General features: G+C 40.1%; 1 protein-coding gene across 2 annotated transcripts in view; it reads left to right on the top strand.

Annotated features, from left to right (window-relative positions):
• Nucleotides 1-19,090, top strand: part of LOC126425168 (GATOR complex protein NPRL3) — an 89,130-nt gene that overhangs the window by 28,321 nt on the left and 41,719 nt on the right. For both annotated transcript variants that reach the window (XM_050088120.1, XM_050088119.1), the window contains exon 3: nt 6,444-6,618. In XM_050088120.1, the coding sequence (XP_049944077.1) occupies nt 6,444-6,618 (175 nt within the window). The remainder of the gene's footprint in view (nt 1-6,443; nt 6,619-19,090) is intronic.

The following is a 19,090-nucleotide window of genomic DNA, read 5'->3' as shown; positions in this document are numbered from 1 at the left end:
TACAACCATAAATTCAGCTTTAAAGAAGTACATACATCTATCCTTACCTTAATGTAATGTTTCAAGCTTCTCATAATGACCATGCGTATTTCCATCATGATTGATCTTATTGACTGTAGTGAGTGATATTGGACTCATTATTTTTAGGTCTTTAAATTAATTTCCTGTAGCCAAATAATGTAAGATATTAACAGGTGCTGAGATGTAAGAGTGGCATCTTGCAAATGATGGCCGTTTTTCTTAATTATAGGTGTAATCATTTGCAACAGTACATCAAATGAGTGAGTGTCCATCCTCAGAAAGTTCTGATAATCATTTGGCTTGCTTCTCCTTGAGTCAGTAAATTTTTATGTATCAGTCTTCCCTCTTCTTGCACCACTCCTTAACCCATGTACACTTCCTCTTTTCCGTCTATGAGTGCGAAATGAACCCAATGGCCAAGTAAAAGCTGGCACCTATATTAGTCATATTGCCCCATCAAGATTATTTAATACTGAAATCACTTTGCTGTCTGGAGACAACCATCAGTGTATTGTCCAATATAATTTTGACAGTCTGCGGGTCATTATACATTAATGCTCTCTCTGGAAAGCTGCTGAAAATGAATTGCTCCTTGTAGGGACTTACTGACTTCTCTATACCACTTGTATGGGTTCTTCATACACTGTTCACCATTTTTAAAGTGTAAATTCCCATCCTCCCCCCCCCCCCCCCCTCCTCCCCTACACGCTATCCCTTTCCAGTGCCTCAATTAATGTAAAATTATCTCAAAATAATTAATGATAAAAGATTAAAAGCTTATTGCAGTTGTTTTAATTTGGTGATAATGGCTCTTTACTAATGATAATGTTTGCATGGAATGTCCAAGTTGGAATATCAACAGTATTATGAAAAGGGTAGGTTGCTACTCGCGGTAAAGGTGATACGTTGAGCTATAGACAGGCATAACGAAAAGACTGTTACATATAAGCTTTCAGCCAAAGCCTTCTTCAGAAAAGACACACACACACACACACACACATTCATACAAGCAAGCACACCTCACAAACACGACCTCTGCTTCCGACCACTCTAGAATGCCAAAATTCTTGCCATAGTGGCCAGAGATAGCGATCATGTGTGTGTGAGGTGTGCTTGCTTGCTTTTTTGTGTGGGTGTGTGCGTGTGTGGGGGCGCGCATGCACGCATTTCCTTTATAAAGAAGACTTCGGCTGAATGCTTTCAGTCTTTCCATTGCGCCTGTCTGCAACTCGGTGTCATTGATATTATATTTCATTGCAATTGATATGGCTTCTTGAGACAACTAGTGAAGGTCATGGCTGCTAAACTAACAGAGAAAATGGGGACACAATTCAAAAGTTGAATACTGGGAAACTCTAACACCTGAGCAGGTACACATCTGGGCTATGCACCACCTCTCTAACTCTGCTGATATGATGCTCGCACTGTCTTATCTACAGGTTGTCTAAAGTAATATATACACGCTTTGAAACAGAATCTCTCTTTGATTAAACCAGATAGAAATAATTTTTGGTGTATAATGATTCAGAAGGCAATGGAAAGACATAGCCATGCTTCCTTATGTTGCAGGATTGGAAATAAATGTTTACCATTATTGTTTGGAGAATGGAAGTGGATGTTAGTGTTACTGCAAACAGTGTGTGAATGTTCGATGATGCTGGAGAGTTGAATTAGGAGCACCACCTCCCTCACGACTAGCAATTATAGGAATCTGAGACAAGTTTGAAGTTGATGGAATGGTGCATGATGTGCAAAATGGACATAGCAGAAGAAAGAGACATTCAGCAGATAGCAGAAGTAGTGACGCAGCAATTTAGATGTACACGCAATACCTGAAAAAGTCTGTGAGGAAATCTTCTCATGAGACTGGGAGCAGCAAAACTGTATTCACAGAATTCTGCTGTCTCAGAGAGATAGAAGATTCACACTCCCAACACTTATCCATGCTGTGAACGAGGATGATTCCAGTAGGTGAATTGAATTTTGTGAGCAGTTCATCAAAATGGGTGAGAAAGATGAATGTATCTTTGGTTACATGAAGTTACCTTTAAGCCTAAAAGGAAAATTGATCTCCATATTTGTGTGTACAGAACTAAACTCCCACTGAACATGCCATGAAGGCCTGACAATACCAATCAGCTGCTGTGCCATCCTCAGTCTATAGGTGTCACTAGATGCAGGTATGGAGGGGTATGTGGTCATTACACTGCTCTCCCGCCCATATTTCAGTTTACAAGACCATAGCTGCTACTTCTCAATCGAGTAGCTCATCAGTTCACTTCACAAGGCTGAGTGCACCGTGCACCCCGCTTGACACCAGCGCTTGGCAGACTGGACGGTCACCCATCGTAGTGCCAGCCTAGCCCGACAGTGCTTGACTTTTGTGATCTGTTGGGTACTGGTGTTACCACTGTGGCAAGGCTGTTGGCTATATTTGTGTGTACTAGGCTAATAAAAATCTATAAGTAACTGAAGAAAGGCCTATTAATCTGTCGTGAGTATCAGGCCGTTGTGGTCCGCCGCCTTGAAGGTTAATCGGACTGTACTTCTGTGAAGAGACTGACACCTAGAAATTATCTGTGGTAACTCTAGGACTTAACAGTATTTTTGATGATGAATAATATTACTTTCAATGGGATGAGGCACCTCCTCACCTTCAGCTCGAAGTGGGGGGAATTTCTCTTTAGCACAGTGCCTTCAAAATGGATAGGACAAAGGGAAAGTGCTGTGAAGAATCCATCTCAATCACCATTTGTAACCTTTTAGACTTTTGTTGTTGGGTTTCTGCCAAAAACACAGTACACTTCAAAACCACAAACAGTGGTTGATCTAATTGGCCAAGCAGTAATACTGTTCCATTAGAAACAGTACAGCTGGTATCCATTCTAAGTTTTCATCTATGATGCATTGTGGTCAGAGGTGGTCATTTTGGGCATATACCTACCCCCATGAACCATGGACCTTGCCGTTGGTGGGGAGGCTTGCGTGCCTCAGCAATACAGATGGCCGTACTGTAGGTGCAACCACAACGGAGGGGTATCTGTTGAGAGGCCAGACAAACATGTGGTTTCTGAAGAGGGGCAGCAGCCTTTTCAGTAGTTGCAGGGGCAAGTCTGGATGATTGACTGATCTGGCCTTGTAACACTAACCAAAACGGCCTTCCTATGCTGGTACTGCGAACGGCTAAAGCAAGGGGAAACTACAGCCCTAATTTTTCCCGAGGGCATGCAGCTTTACTGTATGGTTAAATGATGATGGTGTCCTCTTGGATAAAATATTCCATTCGGATCTCCGGGTGTGGACTACTCAGGAGAACGTCATTATCAGGAGAAAGAAAACTGGCGTTCTATAAATCCGAGTGTGGAATGTCAGATCCCTTAATCAGGCAGGCAAGTTAGAAAATTTATAAAGGGAAATGGATAGGTTAAAATTACATATAGTGGGAATTAGTGAAGTTCGGTGGCAGGAGGAACAAGACTTTTGGTCAGGTGAATACAGGGTTATAAATACAAAATCAAATAGGGGTAATGCAGGAGTAGGTTTAATAATGAATAGGAAAATAGGAATGCGGGTAAGCTACTACAAACAGCATAGTGAACGCATTATTGTGGCCAAGATAGACACGAGGCCCATGTCTACTACAGTAGTACAAGTTTATATGCCAACTAGCTCTGTAGATGATGAAGAAATTGATAAAATGTATGAATAGATTAAAGAAATTATTCAGGTAGTGAAGGGAGACGAAAATTTAATAGTCATGGGTGACTGGATTTTGAGAGTAGGAAAAGGGAGAGAAGGAAACATAGTGGGTGAATATTGATTGGGGGAGAGAAATGGAAGAGGAAGCCGTCTGGTAGAATTTTGCACAGAGCATAACTTAATCATAGCTAACGCTTGGTTCAAGAATCATAAAAGAAGGTTGTATACATGGAAGAATCCTGGAGGTACTAGAAGGTATCAGATAGAATATATAATGGTAAGACAGAGATTTAGGAACCAGGTTTTAAATTGTAAGACATTTCCAGGGGAGATGTGGGCTCTGACCACAATCTATTAGTTATGAATTGTAGATTAAAACTGAAGAAACTGCAAAAAGGTGGGAATTTAAGGAGATGGGACCTGGATAAACTGACTAAACCAGAGCTTGTACAGAGTTCCAGGGAGAGTGTAAGGGAACAATTGACAGGAATGGGAGAAAGAAATACAGTAGAAGAAGAATGGGTAGCTCTGAGGGATGAAGTAGTGAAGGCAGCAGAGGATCAAGTAGGTAAAAAGATGAGGGCTAGTAGAAATCCTTGGGTAACAGAAGAAATATTGAATTTAATTGATGAAAGGAGACAATATAAAAATGCAGTAAATGAAGCAGGCAAAAAGGAATACAAACATCTCAAAAATGAGATCGACAGGAAGTGCAAAATGGCTAAGCAGGGATGGCTAGAGGACAAATGTAAGGATGTAGAGGCTTATCTCACTAGGGTTAAGATAGATACTGCCTACAGGAAAATTAAAGAGAGCTTTGGAGAAAAGAGAGCCACTTGTATGAATATCAAGAGCTCAGATGGAAACCCAGTTCTAAGCAAAGAAGGGAAAGCAGAAAGGTGGAAGGAGTATATAGACGGCTTATACAAGGGCAATGTACTTGAGGACAATATTATGGAAATGGAAGAGGATGTAGATGAAGATGAAATGGGAGATATGATACTGCGTGAAGAGTTTGACAGAGCACTGAAAGACCTGAGTCGAAACAAGGCCCCGGGAGTAGACAACATTCCATTGGAACTACTGACAGCCTTGGGAGAGCCAGTCCTGACAAAACTCTACCACCTGGTGAGCAAGATGTATGAGACAGGTGAAATACCCTCAGACTTCAAGAAGAATATAATAATTCCAATCCCAAAGAAAGCAGGTGTTGACAGATGTGAAAATTACCGAACTATCAGTTTAATAAGTCACAGCTGCAAAATACTAACGCGAATTCTGTACAGACGAATGGAAAAACTGGTAGAAGCCGACCTCGGAGAAGATCAGTTTGGATTCCGCAGAAATGTTGGAACACTTGAGGCAATACTAACCCTACGACTTACTTAGAAAATAGATTAAGGAAAGGCAAACCTACATTTCTAGCATTTGTAGACTTAGAGAAAGGTTTTGACAATGTTGACTGGAACACTCTCTTTCAAATTCTAAAGGTGGCGGGGGTAAAATACAGGGAGCGAAAGGCTATTTACAATTTGTACAGAAACCAGGTGGCCGTTATAAGAGTCGAGGGGCATGAAAGGGAAGCAGTGGTTGGGAAGGGAGTGAGACAGGGTTGTAGCCTCTCCTCGATGTTATTCAATCTGTATATTGAGCAAGCAGTAAAGGAAACAAAAGAAAAATTCGGAGTAGGTATTAAAGTCCATGGAGAAGAAATAAAAACTTTGAGGTTCGCCGATGACATTGTAATTCTGTCAGAGACAGCAAAGGACTTGGAAGAGCAGTTGAACAGAATGGACAGTGTCTTGAAAGGAAGATATAAGATGATCATCAACAAAAGCAAAATGAGGATAATGGAATGTAGTCGAATTAAGTCGGGTGATGCTGAGGGTATTAGATTAGGAAATGAGACACTTAAAATAGTAAAGGAGTTTTGCTATTTGGGGAGCAAAATAACTGATGATGGTCGAAGTAGAGAGGATATAAAATGTAGACTGGCAATGGCCAGGAAAGCGTTTCTGAAGAAGAGAAATTTGTTAACATCGAGTATAGATTTAAGTGTCAGGATGTTGTTTCTGAAAGTATTTGTATGGAGTGTAGCCATGTGTGGAAGTGAAACATGGACGATAACTAGTTTGGACAAGAAGAGAATAGAAGCTTTCGAAATGTGGTGCTACAGAAGAATGCTGAAGATTTGGTGGGTAGATCACATAACTAATGAGGAGGTATTGAATAGGATTGGGGAGAAGAGGAGCTTTTGGCACAACTTGACTAGAAGAAGGGACCGGTTGGTAGGACATGTTCTGAGGCATCAAGGGATCACAAATTTAGCGTTGGAGGGCAGCATGGAGGGTAAAAATCGTAGAGGGAGACCAAGAGATGAATACACTAATCAGATTCAGAAGGGTGTAGGTTGCAGTAAGTACTGGGAGATGAAGAAGCTTGCACAGGATAGAGTAGCATGGAGAGCTGCATCAAACCAGTCTCAGGACTGAAGACAACAACAACAACAATCACCTTCTTAAATTTCACCTTAATGTATATGACACCAAAAGCTTTTCATTTCTGTCTGCTTTAATTAAAGGGGTATTAAGGTCCAAAGAGTGTATACATTATTTTGACACACCACACATTTTTAGCGTATTAAGTTCCAAAGAGTGTATACATTATTTTGACTCACTACATATTTTTAGTGGATGTTTTACACTGCCCTCAATTTCGTGCAGGTGTTTGCAATCCCTGAAGCCGTACCATGGCCTGCTGCTGCTGGTGGAGCCCTCGGAGCTGCTGGAGACTCTTTCTCCAGACTCATCGCCAGCACTCGTGCGCCTCGTGCAGATCTACTCCCCCATAAAGTCGCTGCAGACACTTGCTGCCGATGCGGACTTAACACTTCGGCAGGTTAGTGCCTTTGTATGAGTGCCTTCTATATTGATGACACTGCCTTAAAAGTTGAAGAATGCTGCAGATTCTGTTATACGTAAATTTCAAGGGATAATTTTTAAAATAAACTGAGTGTATGGTGTAAGATGTAACACCCCATTTATTTACGGGCAGATTAAAATAAGTTATTGTTAGATCTCATTACAAGAAAGGTGACAAGAAAAACATAAATAATTATTGTCCAATATCCTTACTGAGACATTTCTCCAAAAAAAATTTGAAAAAGTAATGTACTCAAACATAATCTCACATTGAAGCAGGAGCAATTTACTTAGCATGTCGTGGTTTGGATTTGAGAAGGGTTGCCTAACTGAGAATGCTATTTTTAAATTCATTCCCCAAATATTACAAATTGTAAATTATATAATATTGCCATTTTTTTAATTTCTCAGAGTGTTTTCATTGTATAGATCATGTTACTCTCCTGGGAAAACCTAAGTTTTATGGAATTGATGGCTTTACACACAACTAGTTTGAATAATACTCAACAAACAGAATGCCAAAAGTTGCATGAAATAATTCAGTGTCTTAAGGAGAGAAAATATTAGAGCTTTGAAGAGATCATGAAGAGTGCGCCATAAGCTTCAATTTTGGGTCCACTGCTAGTCCTTATATATCTGATTGATCTACCTCTTAACATTCATCAAGCAAAACTGGTACTTTTTTAGAGATGAAACTAGTGTGATAATGAATTCCATTGGGTAGAAAACAATGGAAGTGATTGTTACTCATGTTTTTTCAAAGAATTACTTAACAGTTCTGTGAAACTGTACTCCCGCTAAATTTTGAGAAAACATACTATGTTCAGTTCTGTGCGACAGATAGTCATACCAACAACTGATGTAGGACATAAACAGGAGTCAGTAAGCAGGGTAGAATACTTGAAATTTTTGAGTGTACATACTGAAGACATCTTGCACTGAAAGAAGAGTATTACCGAGCTGCTGAAAAATTAAGGTCAGGTACTTTTGCTCCTTCTATAATTGCTTGTCTTGGAAGCAAATGGATCATCCTCCTGATACACAAGGGTTATTCAGAAAATAATGTGCGACTTCTTATCACAGATTTTTTCAGAAATCTGTTTTTATTTAATATCTTACATGTTCCTCTGTTTTTCTACGTAGTTTCCATATTTGTTTACAGATTTGCCACAACATTCTACAAGCTTTGGTATCCGTAGGTCACAGACGCCTGCTGCCTCTGAGGATAACCTGTCTTTAACTGCTTCTTTCACCCCATCTTCTGTTGCAAAGTGCTTGCCTCGAAGAAACTCCTTTAGGTTGCAGGAGAAGTGAAAAATCACTCAGTGCCAAGTCTTAGATTGCTCCCATCAAAAGATCTGATCAGTTTTTGGGTGTGAATGGCAGAATGGGGTCTGGTATTGTCATGGAGCAGCAAAATGCCAGACATCAGAAGGCCACTACATTTATTCTGTATTGTTTATTGTTATCGCTTGCTGCGTAAACTCGACTACAAAGATTGTCTGTTTATTCTTGACTTTGACTGGTGATACCATGTGATGCCATTCCTTTGACTGACATTTAGATTCTGAGGTCATGTGAGAAATCCACCCCTTATCCTCTGTCAGAATATTCTCTAAAATGAATCATCTTCCTCATTATGATATTGGTCAAAAAAATCAAGAACGCTAGCCATTATTTCCATTTTGTACTTCTCGGTAAACAACCTGGGAACTCAATGTGTGCATAATTTGTGAAATTACAACTTCTCAGAGACAGTTTTGAACAGAGTTGTTTTACCCACATTTGAAAAATTCTAGTGCTTAAGTTGAAATTGTGAATCACTACTCTTCACAAATCTTTTTGTCCACAGCTTTGACCAAACCTGCTGAGAACACCAATGGTTGGCTTGATCGCGCTTTGTCCTGGATATTTACCCACCTGTTCCTGAAAGCTAGATCTCACCCTTTTATGCAGTTTATTGTCACTTGTTGCACTGGGGCCATAGACCTCACTTATCTGTTGATGAATTGCCACTGTTGCAATATTCCTTGCTGTCAAAATTATTCAAAATTATTTCACACTTGGTGGACTGATCAATTGTTTTAAACATTTTGAACGAACAGTGTTGACAGCACACTGAAGCAGTACCAATGCAAATGACATCGTTTGGTGAGCAAGGCATGTTGGGAGTAGGTGCACACGTGCGGTTCCATGTTCGTGTGACATTCAACTAGCCAGTGCAATTCAGACCTTACTTTTTGAATAACCCTTGTATTTTTCGTGTTTCCACTCGGTAATATCTTTCTGGGACAACTCGAGGAAGAAAGTATTGACTGAACAAAAGCGAGCAATAGGAATATGTGGTGTTCACAGAAGAGCATCGTATAAGGAGTTAGGAAGTTTAACTTTGCCATCATGATACATGGATTTGCTAATGAAATTGGTCATAAATAATCCATCACAATTTGAGAAGAATAGTAGATGTACACATCTACAATAATAAAGGAAAAATGACCTCTTTGTATCCATTATTAAAGCTGTTAGAGGCTGAGAAAGCAGAAACAAATAATATTTGACCATTTGCTCAGTAACGTAAGATGTAGTAAAGATAGTGAAGCGAGTTTTGAATCTAACGTAAAATTATTTCTCCTCAACAATCTTCCATTCCATGGCCAAATTTTTATTTAAAAACTGGTAGCCTGCATACAAAAAATCCGTAGTTTTTAAATGCAAAAACCACATTTACGGATGTTAAAACTAATCAATATGTATACATTTCCTATAAGCTGACCCATTTCACATGATTTCAGTAAAATAATTGTTCAAACGATCTGTGAAACAAGTAAATAACTAACTAATTAACTTTCACAAATGGCTTATGATATCGAAATGAGATTTTCAATAAATCATAGTACACACAGTGGTATATAATTTTGTTGTATGTTTAATCTTGTAACTGGATCTATATAGAAACTCCTTAGCCACCATATGATGCATGCTGGACAGTACACTGTACCAGTGTTAGTCATTCCCTTTCCTGTTCAACTCACAAATGAGCGAGATGAAGACTGTCTATATTCTTTCAAGAGATGTACATTGGTGGCATTAGGATCATTCTGCAGTCTGTCAGTTGTCTAAACATCGTCAATATTGTTTCAGGCAAAGAACATCTTCTTCCCTCCAGAGACTCCTGTTTGAATTCACGGAGCCTCTCTGTAATACTTGCATGTCGATCAAACCTTCCCGTAACAAATCTAGTTGCAAACCTCTGAATTACTTTGATGTCTGTCTTTAACCTGACCTGGTGGGGAACCTGAACATCGAGCAGTACTCAAAAATTGGTCACATAAGGTTTGTATTCAGTGTCCTCTATAGAAAAGCTTCACTTTCCTGGAAGTCCTCCAATAAACCAAAGTTGACTTTATGTGCTTGTTCCATTTCATCTAACTTTTCAATGTTACCTGTAGGTATTTCACGTGACTGTCAGGCAGCACACCACTGGCTTGTTGATCCAAGTTAATTTCTTCGTGGCCTTTTTTTTTTTTTTTTTTTTAATGATATAATATTTTTAGACAATTCTTGAAATCCTTTGAGGAGACGAGTGCAATGATCTAACACTTGTTAATGTTGACACTGAAACTTTTGATGTAGGTATGGGGCAGCAAAGACTGTTGTAATGGAACCATATGCTAAGAACTGAAGGAAAACTTTTTCAAATATTTGCATGTACAAGAGGTCTGCAAATAGGGCATTTTGCTCACTCAAGCTCACTGTACTCAGTCACAGCTTCCCCGAATATGAACACTCCAAGCGGACAGGCTTTGGTCAAATGAGGCACCACATGGAGGGCAGAGGCCACGCGGTCTGGTGTGCTCACAGCGCTGCTGTTGCGGCCTTTTTGGTAGCAGCTCTGTGTGTCTGTAGGCTCGTGTTGCTTCTGACATACTTTCACCAGCTAATGGAAATACACTCAGGTCAATTTGGTTACCTGTGTGGTAGTGTCTGATGATGACACCATTATGATCCTTAAGAGAAAATATTGTGCTTTACGCAGTAACAAAAATTTGGAAACAGTTTGGAGTTTCACATGAAAACTGTGTAACTACCAACTTTTGCTGGTCTCATAATGAAAAATCACCTTATTGTTTTTTACAACACCATCTGCTTTATTGATTTGAGTGTACATCTGTGCACTTCACCACCCAACAGATACGAAACAAGAACAAAATTGTCTCCAGATTTTTCCCTGTTGGCGTAATTACAATGAATTGACTTGTTTCAAATCAGGTGTGCTATTTCTGTCAGGCATAACATTCCAAACAGCACTGAAATTTTTTTCACTATTTACATTTGAGGCTGGAACACAAAATGTTGTTCACTAAATGTGATAGCTTGGGAAAGTTATGCATCCTCCTTGCAAGCAGCTCTTTGTTTTACTACTATCCATTCCGATTAAATACAATTTGACCTCGTCAGTAGATTGAGTGTGATGTAGCTCACAACCTAGTCAAACTGAAAACAGGACTTCATTTTTTTGGCCTCTGGGTGGATGCAGCTGACATAATCTCATCAGTCATAAATAAATATTTACACATATAACAAAAACAGAGTAAGATATTACTTCCACATTATAATTTTGTTCTAGCTTATCAGAAACTGATATTTCATCACAAATTTGATGCACAGTATTTAATGTGTCATCTCAATCAGAAACAGACATCATTTTTTTCCCAGTAACCAGAAGGGCAACCACATAATTGTTTCTATTCTGTGCAATTTTGGAATTTTTATTTTCTCATTTGCAAGACAGAGACAGTGATGCTTCGGCACTTGTAGTATCTACAGTTAATAGATGGTAATATGACCATTGTACTTTACTGCCAAAATACTGGTGACACGGAAACTAACGTATCGCAAATAAGCATACTTTCATTTGCAGGAAATGCAGTATGTCTTCAGTAATTTAAACGTATGTACCTCTGTGTCTTAGGGCCCCGTATTACAGTGACTTTTTAGTTTGTGCATCCATAACAAAACAAACTGAATTGTTGGAAACTGGTCACCTTCCAGCATTTTTATTGCATCTTTAAATGTCTCTAAAAATGTTATGAGTTCTTTTGCAGTGTTGTTGTCATAACCAGTTAGTTTCTCAGAGACACTTCTCTCTGAAAGCAGTTCCATGATTTTGTCATATGGCCTTACTACATACTGTAGCATTCTAAACGAGATGTTCCACAAACCATCCATTTCTTGCTCCAAGCTTGTCTACATCAAATTCACATCACCAGTTTTCTTTATGAAACGGACACTATCTTTTGCAGCATAAGTCATGGAATAAACCATTCCAAGCCCATTTATCAAGTAACTGTCATCCAACGTATGTTTCTTGACTGTGTTCAAAATGCAAAGCATGCATAATGCTGAAACGATTGCAGCTCCTTGGTCAGTGACAAATGAAATCCTATTAAAATTCTGGGGCTTTACTCCTAACAACTGCCTAATCTTGGTAAGCAAATTGCACAGTAAAAGACAGATAACACATTTTCTGATACGCATCGGTTCATATATGTGCTGTACATCCTCATGCATTCACACCTATGGCCTGGATAATGCTGGACATCATACTCGATCATATTTCATCGGCTTGTCTTTCATTGTTTTGTGCTGCCATCATAGTGTGACGCAAAATGTTGGAAATGTCTACATCTTCCAAGTCTTTCTCGTAACATAAAACGTTAAATCGTACATCTAATGTTAATGCAAATGAGCAAAGGTCTCTGACACACATTTCTACACATGTTTTCAATTGCTGCAGCTTTCAGTGAAACTGCTAATGTTTCCAAACATCTTGTCATGTTGTGCAGAGATATGCCTTCAGATACGTGGTGGCGGATCTGTAAGACAGGAGGGCAGAACACTTGGTACGGTAGATATAGCCGACATCCTCGTCAGTCACTAATGAAAATCTCTCCGAAACATTGATATAACCAGTGTCCTTCACACTGGGGATATATTATTTCAAATCGGTTTTTCTTTCACACTCTCCTTCATCCCAAGTTCACGCACCACGATGCTACTGTGGGCAACTGAATGGTGCTCGGGTAACTATTAGCAGATGGCCGGGCAGTTTGAGCATGCGGCACTGGAATGAGTTTCATGGAAGTCAAGTGCGGTTGCCCCCTTAATCCAAAGCGGCTGTACATGCGCTGAGCAATTTTAGTGCACATAAACATCAGGTGCAGACCTCTAGTATATGCTCGTGTTTTAAGTGGACAGCATTTGGTGAAGCGAGCAAACCATCGAAAGGCTTGATACGATGACAGGGCCAGGCACAAGAACCCCACTTGGTGGTACTACACTGCAATAGCCGATTCCTGCCACCTTGTCTTTCAATTTTAGCAGCTTTTGTGGATATCTTTACAAGAAGTTTAATGCCAATTTGTTGTTGTTGTTGTTGTTCTGGTCTAAGGAAGACTGGTTTTATGCTAACCTATCTGAGCAAGCCTCTTCATCTCCATATAACTACGGCAACCTACATCCATTTTAACTTCCTTGATTTCGTACATTGGTCTTCCACTATAATTTTTCCACCACACTTACTTCCATTACCAAACTCATGGTTTCTTCATGCATCAGGCTGTGTCCTATAAATTGATCCTTTGTTTTAGTAAAGTTGTGCCCCAAATTTATTTTCTCAGTGTTTTGGTCTGGTATCTCTTCACTAGTCAGTCAGTCTGCCCATTTAATCTTCAGCATTCTTCTGTAGCATGACATTTCAGGTGCTTCTATTCTCGTATTAATTTTTTCATAATGCGGGGCCACAGTCATAATATATTTCTTTAAAGTCAGAACTGCCATAAGACTGTTGTTTATTTACAGTGTTACATTTACACTTACACAATTTTTTAATATGACAGTATGCCATCTCAGGCAATTTATAACACTTAAAACACTTGATAATGGCACTTTGAAGCCGAAATCACGATTGTGTAAGTGTAAATGTAACACTGTAAATAAACAACAGTCTAATGATGGTACTGACTTTACAGAGGTATTCTCTTATTATATGATCACCTTATCATCCATGTTTCACTTCTGTACAAGGCTGCACACCAGATAAATAACTTAAAAAAGGAATACTTCCTTAAACTTAAATTTATATTAGAAGTTACCAGAGTGCTTTTCTTCAGAAACACTTTTCATGCTATTGCCAAGATGAAGGCCAATTGCAGAATGACTTAGACACTATATCCGTATGGTGCAAAAAGTTCCATTGTCCCTGAATGAGGAAAAGTTTGAGGTCATTTACATGAGCACAAAAAGAAATCTATTAAATTTTAGTTACATGATAAACCACACAAATTTAAAGGTTGTTGATTTTGATTCAACTAAATACCTTAGGATTACAATTAGAAACAACTTACATTCAAACAACCATGTAGAAAATGTTGTTGTGAAGACAAACCAGTGACTACATTTTATTGGCAGAACACTTAGAAGATGCAACAGGTCCACTAAAGAGACTGCCTTCACTAGACTTGTTTGTCCTCTAGTAAGAATACTGTTGGGGATAGGATTGACGGAGACTGTTAAAAAAATCCAAAGAAGGCAGCTCATTCTGTTTTATCATGAAATAACGGCAAGAGTATCACAAATACGATACGCAAACTGGGGTGGCACTCATTAAAACAAAAGCGTTTTCCATTATCATGGGAGCTTTTTTGTGAAATTTGACAACTTCCTCCTCTGGATGTGAAAATATTTTTTGTCACCAACATACATAAGGAGAAATGATCATCATGATAAAATAAGAGAAATCAGATCTTGATATTCATCTTATAAACTCTTTTCAAGACACTCTTCTTTCCATTTCACTACTCTGCAAAGCCCTTTGCTGTCATTGACAGAATTACAGTGTAACTGGCAAATTCGTAATGCTTTTCTTTCTTCTCTCTGAACATTAATCCCTTGTGTAAATTTCTCCTTGGTTTCCTTCACAGCTTGCCCCCAAGGTCGATTTCTACCAGTTTTTCAATTCTTCTGTAAGAAAATGTGTTAGTATTTTGCAATAGTGACTTGTTAAACTGGTAGTTTGGTAATATTCACACCTGTCAACACCCGCTTTGTTTGGAATTGTAATTATTACATTGCCCCTGAAGTCTTGAGAATATTTCTCCTGCCTCATATATCTTGTACACTATGCCATCATGAACAGTTGTTACAACATTTTACTTGTCTTTTAAAGAGTTTCTGAATGCCATTAAAAAAGCACATCATTGGGACAGTAGTAAGATATCATTCCCGGGAATTCCAAGAGTTTAGAGTATGTTTTAAGTTTGAAGTTGGAAGTTGGATAGCATATGACAAAAAAATATTTTTTATCATGTGATATAATTATAAATTAATAATACCTGTACTGTTCAAACCTTGTTTCTTGCCAAATACCTTGATTCTAGGTCAAAGGGAAGTATCCTATAGGTTTTGATGATTGAGTTTGCGAGTATGAAAATACACTCCTGGAAATTGAAATAAGAACACCGTGAATTCATTGCCCCAGGAAGGGGAAACTTTATTGACACATTCCTGGGGTCAGATACATCACATGATCACACTGACAGAACCACAGGCACATAGACACAGGCAACAGAGCATGCACAATGTCGGCACTAGTACAGTGTATATCCACCTTTCGCAGCAATGCAGGCTGCTATTCTCCCATGGAGACGATCGTAGAGATGCTGGATGTAGTCCTGTGGAACGGCTTGCCATGCCATTTCCACCTGGCGCCTCAGTTGGACCAGCGTTCGTGCTGGACGTGCAGACCGCGTGAGACGACGCTTCATCCAGTCCCAAACATGCTCTATGGGGGACAGATCCGGAGATCTTGCTGGCCAGGGTAGTTGACTTACACCTTCTAGAGCACGTTGGGTGGCACGGGATACATGCGGACGTGCATTGTCCTGTTGGAACAGCAAGTTCCCTTGCCGGTCTAGGAATGGTAGAACGATGGGTTCGATGACGGTTTGGATGTACCGTGCACTATTCAGTGTCCCCTCGGCGATCACCAGTGGTGTACGGCCAGTGTAGGAGATCGCTCCCCACACCATGATGCCGGGTGTTGGCCCTGTGTGCCTCGGTCGTATGCAGTCCTGATCGTGGCGCTCACCTGCACGGCGCCAAACACGCATACGACCATCATTGGCACCAAGGCAGAAGCGACTCTCATCGCTGAAGACGACACGTCTCCATTCGTCCCTCCATTCACGCCTGTCGCGACACCACTGGAGGCGGGCTGCACGATGTTGGGGCGTGAGCGGAAGACGGCCTAACGGTGTGCGGGACCGTAGCCCAGCTTCATGGAGACGGTTGCGAATGGTCCTCGCCGATACCCCAGGAGCAACAGTGTCCCTAATTTGCTGGGAAGTGGCGGTGCGGTCCCCTACGGCACTGCGTAGGATCCTACGGTCTTGGCGTGCATCCGTGCGTCGCTGCGGTCAGGTCCCAGGTCGACGGGCACGTGCACCTTCCGTCGACCACTGGCGACAACATCGATGTACTGTGGAGACCTCACGCCCCACGTGTTGAGCAATTCGGTGGTACGTCCACCCGGCCTCCCGCATGCCCACTATACGCCCTCGCTCAAAGTCCGTCAACTGCACATACGGTTCACGTCCACGCTGTCGCGGCATGCTACCAGTGTTAAAGACTGCGATGGAGCTCCGTATGCCACGGCAAACTGGCTGACACTGACGGCGGCGGTGCACAAATGCTGCGCAGCTAGCGCCATTCGACGGCCAACACCGCGGTTCCTGGTGTGTCCGCTGTGCCGTGCGTGTGATCATTGCTTGTACAGCCCTCTCGCAGTGTCCGGAGCAAGTATGGTGGGTCTGACACACCGGTGTCAATGTGTTCTTTTTTCCATTTCCAGGAGTGTATGTTACATAAATGACTGTATTTTTTGATTGCAGTGACTTTGAAGCTTCAATTTGTAGCACTTCCAAAGAACCGTAGACTTCAATGGGTCACATAAATTCCAACTTGATATGTCTATCCATTCCTGAGGAAAAAGATTTTTAACAATTGGATCGACAGACAGACTGACAGACAGATAACAGGGTGATCCTGTAAGGGTTCCATTTTTACCAGTGAAGGTACAGAACCCCAAAAAGGGGGAAAAAACCTTGCTTCATTATCTCAGTTACTACATGAGTTCAGACGATTAAACATACAGGATGAGCATAAAATATTTCCCCAGGTACAAAAATGTATTTCTAAGGTACTGTGCTAGATACAGCTATGTGGTTTCTTGCAAACGCTACCTTAACTCACAAAGTTTGTTATGGATACATTTCTATGGCGCTCTGTTTGTTGCCCTTAGTACTTTTAGGCAATACTCAATTTCTCTCCCTGCCTCTGCCATCATCTCTTCCGTCATTGCCTGTACAGCAACTTGTATTCATGCCGTAAGAGCTCGGACATCAGGAACTGGTGAACTGAACACTTTATCCTTAACATAAATCCACAAAAAAATCGAGAAGGGTCATTGTCTGGTGAATGTGGTGGCCATGTTGGGCCATCTCTACTGATCCACACCTCCAGAAAGGTTTCATCTAAGAACTGACAATCAAATAACTCAAAGTGTGGTAGGGTACCACTTTGTTGAAAGACTATGCATGGTTGGAAATTCCTGTAACTGAGATGCCTGGGCACATGTAGATGTCTTCCATAAAAACTCTAGGAGTTAAACTACCATTTGCAAAAAATAACTTAGCTGCATCTGGCGTAGTTCTTTAGAAATAAATTTTTGTAATTGTGGAAAGACTTAATGCTCACCCTGACAACAAAATTAGATGCCGCTCTGCATGCTATCATTTGTCAGAGATCCTCGTTTCAGTATCCTGAATTATTTGTTGGGTTTTATATCTTATCCAACTGACACTGTATCGTGTATGGATTTGATTGTATGTTTAAATTTGTATACTTGTCACACTTGGTTTAGTTGCTTTTTTTCTAGAAGGTGTAAGTGGATGTCCCTTTATTGCTGTAAAAAATTTTAGCAGTGATTTTACAAATTGTTTTGTCATAAATGACTCGTATTTTCTAGTTTTATGAAAGGGAAAATGAGACTTAAAAATTATTGGAAGACAAAATGGCTGATCAGTACTTACCTTCAAGATGTAGAGTTCTGTGCCCTTGCTAATAGAAGCACTTAAAAATACAAATACAGTAGAATCTTGCTAATCTGACCTCGGATGGTCTGGCTCTGTCCAACCATCCTATTTCTAGTGTTTGTTTCAACATATCAGTGACTCATCATCTGCGGTAAGGATCGGTAAGCGGTTGACCAATGATAGGTACTACAGTTCGATCAGTTTTATTGTGAAATAACTTGTGTTATTGTGCACACACATTTTATAGATAAGTGACAGTATTCTTATATATTAAAGTTTGTAAAACCAAATTATGGCATCAACTAAATGTATATATGTGACACTGTCTTTAGTGGAGATACTGAAAGTACTTGTAAGGTTAGACAAAGGTAAATCTCTTTAAAAAAAACTGCAATGTAACAACTGTTAAAGACAGGAGAAAAATTAGAAAACCCTTGAAAATCACACAATGATGATTGATGACAAGAAAGAACTGAAAATATGTAGGGTTTTTAAAGAAGCCTGAAAGTGAAATCCTAGCCAGTGCTCTGGTTGTGGTTTGAGAAGAATAGAAGGAAAAAGTCTCTGTCTGAACCAATCATAAAAGAAGAGACACTGAGTTCGTTTACAGTTGAAAATAAAAGTTTTTCCATGCAGTGTTGTGATGTTAAGGGTCAATAAAAGTATTTTTCTGATAATCTGACACCCCCCCCCCCCTTCTTTCCTGTAGGAGACGGATTGATGAGGTTCTACTATAAACTGTATCAGGGTGTATACGACCCGGGACAACTGGGAGATCTGGGAAAGACATGGGAATTGTTTAGAATTTCGGGAATTTTTTATTGTTTTGGTTTTCAGTTAAATTTTTGTGATTTTGACTGGTAAGAACCAATACTCTGTATCCCGCTACTGCAGAATAATACTGCAGCAACAAAACATGAACAGGAGAAGAAAAATAAAGAAAATAAAACTAAAGTTGCAAAGGAAATGCGCCGTATACAACAACCAAACAGTACTCGTACAACCGTCTGCCAATAGCAAAGTGTGTCAAACGCTTTAGGAAGACTATGCAATGCTTTGTAACAACAAATTGCCTCCGATGAGCATGGCGTGACAACTGTTTAAACTAGATTCGTTTGAGCAGTTGCGGGCTGGCTCTTGCACATGTGCAGTTGAGTCGCGTATGAGTATTACTTTCTCCCACTTCTCGTTACAGATGTGTGGCTGGGTGCCACTACTTAATATTGCCCCAATTCGGAAATTAGTAAATCTGGAGCTGATGCACAGAGCAGTCTGAGTTGTTGTGGGGAGGTGGGT

The sequence above is a fragment of the Schistocerca serialis genome, chromosome 10 (genome assembly GCF_023864345.2).
Source record: "Schistocerca serialis cubense isolate TAMUIC-IGC-003099 chromosome 10, iqSchSeri2.2, whole genome shotgun sequence".
Taxonomy (NCBI): Eukaryota; Metazoa; Arthropoda; class Insecta; order Orthoptera; family Acrididae; genus Schistocerca; species Schistocerca serialis.
This window is presented reverse-complemented; position numbering and strand designations above follow the sequence as displayed.